The sequence below is a fragment of the Cervus elaphus genome, chromosome 20 (assembly GCF_910594005.1).
Source record: "Cervus elaphus chromosome 20, mCerEla1.1, whole genome shotgun sequence".
NCBI classification, from domain to species: Eukaryota; Metazoa; Chordata; class Mammalia; order Artiodactyla; family Cervidae; genus Cervus; species Cervus elaphus.
The window spans coordinates 26,678,163-26,687,039 of NC_057834.1; the positions used below are offsets into that span (position 1 = coordinate 26,678,163).

At 38.8% G+C, this 8,877-nt stretch overlaps 1 protein-coding gene and 1 non-coding gene across 2 annotated transcripts in view; one reads left to right on the forward strand and one right to left on the reverse strand.

Annotated features, from left to right (window-relative positions):
• TMCO1 (transmembrane and coiled-coil domains 1) overlaps positions 1-3,346 on the forward strand; it is a 68,638-nt gene extending 65,292 nt beyond the window's left edge. Inside the window, exon 7 of the mRNA XM_043877788.1 lies at positions 2,771-3,346. Coding sequence (XP_043733723.1) covers positions 2,771-2,869 — 99 coding nt within the window. The 3' untranslated portion in view covers positions 2,870-3,346. The remainder of the gene's footprint in view (positions 1-2,770) is intronic.
• LOC122678450 lies at positions 1,269-1,375 on the reverse strand. The gene has a single exon (XR_006336123.1). It is a non-coding gene; the product is annotated as a U6 spliceosomal RNA (small nuclear RNA).
• Positions 3,347-8,877: the final 5,531 nt, after the last annotated feature.

The window sequence follows — 8,877 nt, forward strand, 5'->3', positions numbered from 1 at the left end:
TGTTTGTTTGTTTTTCATTTATTTTTATTAGTTGGAGGCTAATTACTTTACAGTATTGTAGTGGGTTTTGTCATACATTGACATGAATCAGCCATGGATTTACATGCATTCCCCATCCCGATCCCCCCTCCCACCTCCCTCTCCACCCGATCCCTCTGGGTCTTCCCAGTGCACCAGGCCCAAGCACTTGTCTCATGCATCCCACCTGGGCTGGTGATCTGTTTCACCCTAGATAATATACATGTTTCAATGCTGTTCTCTCGAAACATCCCACCCTCGCCTTCTCCCACAGAGTCCAAAAGTCTGTTCTGTACATCTGTGTCTCTTTTTCTGTTTTGCATATAGGGTTATCATTACCATCTTTCTAAATTCCATATGTATGTGTTAGTATGCTGTAATGGTCTTTATCTTTCTGGCTTACTTCACTCTGTATAATGGGCTCCAGTGTCATCCATCTCATTAGAACTGATTCAAATGAATTCTTTTTAACAGCTGAGTAATATTCCATGGTGTATATGTACCATAGCTTCCTTATCCATTCATCTGCTGATGGGCATCTAGGTTGCTTCCATGTCCTGGCTATTATAAACAGTGCTGCGATGAACATTGGGGTGCACGTGTCTCTTTCAGATCTGGTTTCCTCAGTGTGTATGCCCAGAAGTGGGATTGCTGGGTCATATGGCAGTTCTATTTCCAGTTTTTTAAGGAATCTCCACACTGTTCTCCATAGCGGCTGTACTAGTTTGCATTCCCACCAACAGTGTAAGAGGGTTCCCTTTTCTCCACACCCTCTTCAGCATTTATTGCTTGGAGACTTTTGGATAGCAGCCATCCTGACTGGCGTGTAATGGTACCTCATTGTGGTTTTGATTTGCATTTCTCTGATAATGAGTGATGTTGAGCATCTTTTCATGTGTTTGTTAGCCATCTGTATGTCTTCTTTGGAGAAATGTCTGTTTAGTTCTTTGGCCCATTTTTTGATTGGGTCATTTATTTTTCTGGAATTGAGCTGCAGGAGTTGCTTGTATATTTTTGAGATTAATCCTTTGTCTGTTTCTTCATTTGCTATTATTTTCTCCCAATCTGAGGGCTGTCTTTTCACCTTGCTTATAGTTTCCTTTGTTGTGCAAAAGCTTTTAAGTTTCATTAGGTCCCATTTGCTTATTTTTGCTTTTATTTCCAATATTCTGGGAGGTGGGTCATAGAGGATCCTGCTGTGATTCATGTCGGAGAGTGTTTTGCCTATGGTCTCCTCTAGGAGTTTTATAAAAAATATGGAACGCTTCACGAATTTGCGTGTCATCCTTGCGCAGGGGCCATGCTAATCTTCTCCGTATCGTTCCAATTTTAGTATATGTGCTGCCAAAGCGAGCACCGTTCATATGTTTTTAATTCATAATGAGATTGTCAACAGTCTGTCCTTTCAGTCTGCCATTTGAAATATTTCCTATTTTCCTTTGACTTGTCTTTAAATCACAGTAAACCTGTGATTTAAAGGGCACCAGAGGTTTTTACACTGGTCTTTATCTCTAAAATGATAAGGACTCACTTAATTGACCCTTGTCTCTACAGAATAACTGAGCAAGGATGCTTTGTACATTTTGTCTAGATTATATTATTGTATTTGTTAGCTAGACAAATGTGTTCATCAGTAGCTAATTCTGTAATGTCTTATTTTAGATTTTATCTTTAAAGTAATTTCCCATCATGCCTTCCTTTGCTGGATACATTGTACGTGGTCAGGGAATACTTACTGATTAAATAGGAGTGGCATTCTGTTATTTGGTCTTCTTACTGCTTTGTGCAATGGATTTTTAAAGAGGGCATTGAAGGAGCTACTTTTATTATGAAAGTAATACAAACATTCTCCAGCTTTACTGAGGAAAACTTACCTGAACTACTAATGGTTGTTTTTCTTCTTGTTTTTAGATTTCTTTTCAGTGTTTATTTCTCTATGGCCATGCTTTGAGGCTTGTGGGACTTTATCAGTAATTTTGGACAGGCCTTCCTACTCTTCCAGGTTTTCATTGATTTCTCAAATATTAAATGAAAGAATTAGCAAGCATAATTAGATATCTTTAAGGTTTTTCCCTCTTAAAAATGCTGTACAAAATCTTAACTGACCTTTACGTACTCCTCCAAATTCATGTACCTCTTTCCTCTACCTTTAAAGCAAAGCAGTTCCTCCCCACATCACACTGTCCACTCCTGATTGCTCTTCGGAATGCCTGCACCTCTCTGCTCCCACTAGTTGAGTCCTTGCCCTTCAAGAGCCAATTGTGTTTATTCCCAAACTGTTTGTGTTAGTTTTACTCATTGTTGTATTTATGTGATTTAATTTAATGTTATATTAACTGATGAAATCTGAGCATAAAAATAATTTTTTATGAGTTCTAATTTGATAAAGTTGAGTTCCTAAAAAAAAAAAAAAAAAAAACTGAATTAGATTTAAGTGAGACAACTGAAAAAGATGAGGGGCTGTGCTAAAAATATAGGTGGATTCTGGACTCAGATTACTTTGCAGGATTCTTAATTCTTTCACTTATTTGAAGAAGTTGATACTGACTAGTTTTAGCTTCACGTGTTGTAATAATGACTGAATTCAGCTATAAGACTCAGAAAAGGCAGAAAAGTAACACAGTAGTGATCATTCTATTTTAGGTGATATCAGTACTTTTTATTTGTAAGGCTTCTCTTTATGAGCTGTGTTTTAAATACTTTTCTCTGTATCTTATACTAAAACCCCGTTTTTATTCTGTTTCCGTCACAGAACATCCAGAAGATTCTTGGCCTTGCCCCTTCACGAGCCGCCACCAAGCAGGCAGGTGGATTTCTTGGCCCTCCACCTCCTTCTGGGAAGTTCTCTTGAAAGCAAGAAGAACCCTATATTTCTGTCATTCTTTTCAGATATCCAAATCAGACCCAGCAACTATTTTACAGCAAGAGCCATAGGCAGCCTTAGCAGTTGGGCTAATTTCTACATTTGAGTTATTTTTAGGCTTTTTGGGGGGTGTAATTTGAATAAGAACGGTACCTAACAAACATGATAGTGCTTTTGGTCACAGATTAATTTTTTTTAAACAAGTGTGTTGATTAAATAAGCTCAGGTGATGTTTATGTAATGAGAAATTCGTATTTTGCTTACATGAATATTTCTGTGGGGTCAGCTCTCTAGTATGTGCTGTGTGCCACGTATCGTGGAAGTTGGCTCTCCATTAGCATTTTGAGATCTAGAAGAAAACTTTAGTTTATATAATTCTTAATTGAAACTATATGTTGTATGTGTGTTTTTTTTAAGCCAAATATATGACCCAAGATCTAATAAAAGAGGCTAGAATTTTACTTATTTCATCTCCAAGGAGACATCTGTTTTGATTTGCCTTATTTCTAGATACGTATTTTTAGTAATCTGAACATAAGGGTAAACGTTGGCCAGAAAGGGGCAGTGCAGTTTTTGTTTTTGTTCTTTTCCTCCCCTTCCCCTCACCATTGGGCAGTGTTTGAGAGTAATATTTTATCGCTCTTGCTTCATATGCTTAAATATAAAGTTGCCCTGTTACAGGAATTGGAAAGCATGAAAAGAAAGGAAAGGAAAGTAGTGACTCAGGGGAGTATAACAACGGAGCTCCTCAACAGTTTCCTTCATACCCCAGTACAGTCTGCTGGGTTCTTGAGAAGATTCAAGTTGATCCCACTCTTAGTTCTCCCCCTGGAGGCAAGTTTATAGTTGCATGTGGTTAATTTGCAGAGCCTCCTTGTAGTCACAATGGCCTTCAGTTCCTGCCGGACTTCTTTATAAAGGATGAGAGAATGCTTATACCATGATCTTCCTCCCTAATCTGTGGAATTGGAAATCCTGTGCGGAGTGATAGCTCTAGTTACTTAAATATTTACATTTATCAGTAGTGTTCTTAGATGCATGTTTTCTACCAGTGAGAAAGTCACAGCTGGTAAACCAACAGCAGACTTTTCAATTGAATCAAATCCAGAAGACTGTGGGATAATATTTTCAAAGCTGGACAAAATAATTATCCACCTAGAGTTTTATGTACAGCTAAACCATAAGTTTGGGGGCAAAACTGGACAGTATTTTGACAGCTATGGTATCCAAGATAGTTAAACTGTTAAAGGATGTATTTTCAGAGACAGAAACAGAATACCAGGGAAAAGGTGTGGGATATAAGCAACAATGGTCAACACAGAAGTTGAGAAAATCTATGGATAAAGTTAAACATTTTATGGATTATCTAGTTTAGGGATTATCTCAAGACAACACCGCAAGGTTATACTGTTCTCACACTCAATTAACAGATGAAGAAACTGAGGCAAGAGGGCTTAAATAACTTGATCAGCATCACATAGCTAGTGAGTGGCGGAGTTAGGATTTGAACCCAAGCAGTTAAAAGTCATCTAGCCCAAGCTCTCAAATGCTGTGTTGTATTATAACTTCCCCATATAGTATATGGTGAGTCTCTTGCCATCACTTTACCTTATCTCCTCAGAAGATATGAGATCCAAAGTTGGGGCTTTGTCTTTTTTTGTTCTTCTTTCCTCAAAGCCATCACATCACATGGGTGGGAGAGAGCACTGCAGGAACTCATTAAATGCAGATGAAATGCAGCAGAAGTCTGTTTCAAGGCTACCGTTATCAGAAAAGGGGGCTTCCCTGGTGGCTCAGACAGTTAAAGAATCCACCTACCAATACAGGAGACACGGGAGATGCAGGTTTGATCCCTGGGTTTGGAAGATCCCCTGGTGAAGGAGGTGGCAAGCCCCTCTAGTATTCTTGGCCTGGAGAATTCCATGAACAGAGGAGCCTGGCGGGTTGTGGTCCATGGGGTTGCAAAGGAGGTGGACACAACTGAGCGACTAACACTTACCAAGAAAGCTGCCTGATAATGGGTGGTGATGACTTCTAATCGTCTTTTCTCCGTGTCACTGACTGTTCCAGGCAAAATAAAAATTAAAAGGGTGACAAGGAGATGATCATAGTAACAATGACGACAAATGATGGAATATCTAAAATAAAACATGAAAAGAGAAGAAACCACACTCAAAATTCTGCCATCACCTGGAAAAATGAAAATACACAGTTCATCTTACCACCCACCCTCTTAGCTTTTGAAACTGATGCTTTCTAGTCAGAGTTCTCATGGATGTTGAGGTTTTTATAAAGTAAATTTCAGTGGAAGAGGATAACTAAGAGGAAAAAGTAAAAAGGGAGAAACAAGGGAGATAACATCTATTCACCCTATTCCTAAAAGGAAGCAATAGCAAGGATGTATACAGAGGAAACAAAGCTGTCACATCACAGGAATGTAAATTCAAGGAGATTTTAAGGGCTACTGGAGCCTCGCCCTTAGTTTGTTTTTTTGTTTTTTTTTTTAGTTACTTGCCCCGAAAAATTTTTAAGACTACTCATTTGGATGACTCTAAATCCAGACCATCACCAAGTTAATGGAGATGACATTCGTGGCCAGTCTTAGGTCTACCCTTGCTTGCTTCTGTTTTTCTTACATTATTCTAAAATCTTAGGCATTGTATTTTTTACTCAGATTTCAAGGCTTTAAAATATATATCTACATTTATATCTCTCTATCTCAGTACCATTTTCACACTTTAAAAATTTAGCAATTCCTTGATAGAATAAATGTTAGATTTTTTTACATTTTTTTTAATCTGGACCAAATATTAGATAGCCATATTTCAGTTGGTTGATAAGTGTTGTAAATCTCTTCTATTGTAGTGTTCTCAAACTAGAATACATTAGAATCACCTGGAAGTCTTGTTAAAGAGCAGTCCCCTGAGCCCCATTGCAGAGTTTCTAAATAGAGCTTGAGAATTTGCATTTCTAACAAATTCCAAGGTGACACTGATGTTGGCTGGTTTAAAGTCCACTCACATTTTACTTCCCCACCATCTCTCTTCATTTCCTGCTTTGCAATTTTTAAAGAAATATGCTTAGGGAATTTTAATAGTGTTGAGAAAAACTTATGCAATAATATATGGGAAAGTATCATTAAATTTAATAGAGTATATTTTCAGTTCAGTTCAGTTCAGCTCGCTCAGTCGTGTCCGACTCTTTGTGACCCCATGAACAGCAGCATGCCAGGCCTCCCTGTCCATCACCAACTCCTGGAGTCTGCCGAAACCCATGTTCTTTGAATCAGTGATGCCATCCAATCATCTCATCCTCTGTCGTCCCCTTCTCCTCCTGCTCTCAATCTTTCCCAACATCAGTGACTTTTCCAATGAGTCAGCTCTCCTCATCAGGTGGCCAAAGTACTGGAGTTTCAGCTTCGGCATCAGTCCTTCCAATGAACACCCAGGACTGATCTCCTTTAGGATGGACTGGTTGGATCTCTGTTGCAGTCCAAGTGACTCTCAAGAGTCTTCTCCAACACCACAGCTCAAAAGCATCAATTCTTCAGGGCTCAGCTTTCTTTATAGTCCAACTCTCACACCCATACATGACCACTGGAAAAACCGTAGCTTTGACTAGACCTTTGTTGACAAAGTAATGTCTCTGCTTTTTAATATGCTATCTAGGTTGGTCATAACTTTCCTCCCAAGGAGTTAGCGTCTTTTAATTTCATGGCTACAATCACCATCTGCAGTGATTTTGGAGCCCAGAAAAATAAATTCAGCCACTTTTCCACTGTTTCCCCATCCTTGCCATGAAGTGATGGGACCGGATGCCATCATCTTAGTTTTCTGAATGTTGAGCTTTAAGCCAACTTTTTCACTCTCCTCTTTCACTTTCATCAAGAGGCTCTTTAGTTCCTCTTCACTCTCTGCCATAAGGGTGGTGTCATCTGCATATCTGAGGTTATTGATATTTCTCCCAGTAATCTTGATTCCAGCTTCTTCTTCCTCTAGCCCAGGGTTTCTCATGATGTACTCTGCATATAAGTTAAATAAGCAGGGTGACAATATACAGCCTTGATGTACTCCTTTTCCTATTTGGAACCAGTCTGTTGTTCCATGTCCAGTTCTAGCTGTTGCTTCCTGAGCTGCATACAGATTTCTCAAGAGGCAGGTCAGGTGGTCTGGTATTCCCATTTCTTTCAGAATTTTCCACAGTTTATTGTGATTCACACAGTCTATATCTGCTTTATTGACTATGCCAAAGCCTTTGACTGTGTGGATCACAATATTTTCACTACATTTAATTAAAATAATAAACATAAATTGAAACCTACCTATATGTCCTTGAATACTTCTCCTAAGAGTTACCTGTGGTATCTCTTAGAAGTAAAGTTAGGGAATATAACCTAACTTTCAGATTCAATCACTTGCTCACTCATTCTTTGCTATTTCCTGGAGCATATCTCAGTCCTGCCTTGCAATTTGCTTGTTGAAGAAACTGCATTGTTTCCCCTGTAAACTTTCTCTCAGTTTGAATTTTGTTGCTTGCATGCCTGCTTTACACACTGTTGATAGTCTCTTTTTGTAACATTAACAGCTTTGCTAATTACTGATTACTAATAATTAGGGATTGAAAAATTATAATATTCTAGTATCCCTTCATTTATTAGGTAAAATACCTCTATAGATAGAAATGTCCCTTCATCTACTCTTTGTTTGCACGGGGTTAAATTTTTTAGGGAAAGCAGAATAAATGCATGATTATCTAGTTTTCAAAATAATGAGCTATTTACTACGATCTTCCAGGGGTGCGCAAGGTGTGTGGGTGTGTGTGTAGTTCATAGGTTTAGACATACTTGCTTCACTTCAATTCACTGAAGTTATTTTTCTTGCAGATGCTCAAATTGTCCTATTTTTGGCTAGTGAGAGGCTTTTTTAAGTTGGCTTCTGGGGCTGTTTGACATGACCCTAGTTTTCATTGGTGGCATCCTTGCTAAGGGATAGGATATTTCAGTATCACCTCACATTTCCTGCCTGACTGGAAGGCAATGCTTTCTTCAGGGAGGCCTGTTTCTTTTTAATGGAGAACGGTATTTGGAGAATGCAATCAGAGCATTAAAGATTCTCCTAGAGGCTGGGTTACTAGGCCTTTTTTTGTAGACTAAGATAAGTAATATGTTTTGTTCTTTTAAGATAAAATACATCATGAGGTTATGCCAATATTCTATGTCCCACTTAAATTCAGGGCCACAGTTTTCCCTTAATCTCTTTGACCTATGTCTTTTAATTCTCATGCTAAGAATACCAGTTTTCATTGCTAAAAATGATGTAATACCATATAATTAGTCATTAGTATAATCCCACAGTATCCACCCAAAAGTCTCAGAGTATCAATACCAGTGTTGCTACCAATCAGCAATATAATTACTGAAAAATAATTGAAGTTTTTTTGTGGTAAGGGGATTCTTTAAAATACATCTCACTGCAGGTTCATAGATTACGGAGATTTCAAATTATAGGAATAGTTTCTTTTTTCAGTTTCTCATTCATGTCTTCCCTGGTGGCTCAAACGATAAAGAATCTGCCTGCAATGGGGGAGACCTTGGTTCAATCCCTGGGTTGGGAAGATCCCCTAGAGATGGGTGTGGCTACCATCTCCAGGATTCTTGCCTGGAGAATTCCATGGATAGAGCCTGGTGAGCTGTAGTCTAGGGGGTTGAAGAGAGTTGAATGTGACTGAGTGACTGATGCTTTCACTTTTTCATGCCCTCATCACTGTCTCCTTAATTTCTCTGAAACAGCCTCTCAGGTAGTCTTCATTGTTCAGGTCTCTCCTGGCTCTGCTCCGTCATTCACCCTGTAAAGGCAAATAACCTTTCTAAAATATAAACCTAATTATTTTGCTCCTCCAGAGAGAATTGTCCACTGGCTCCCAGTAGCCTGTAAGTAAACTCAAGCTATTTAGCATAGGACATCATCCTACCCTGGATCTCCAGCCTCTCTCACCCC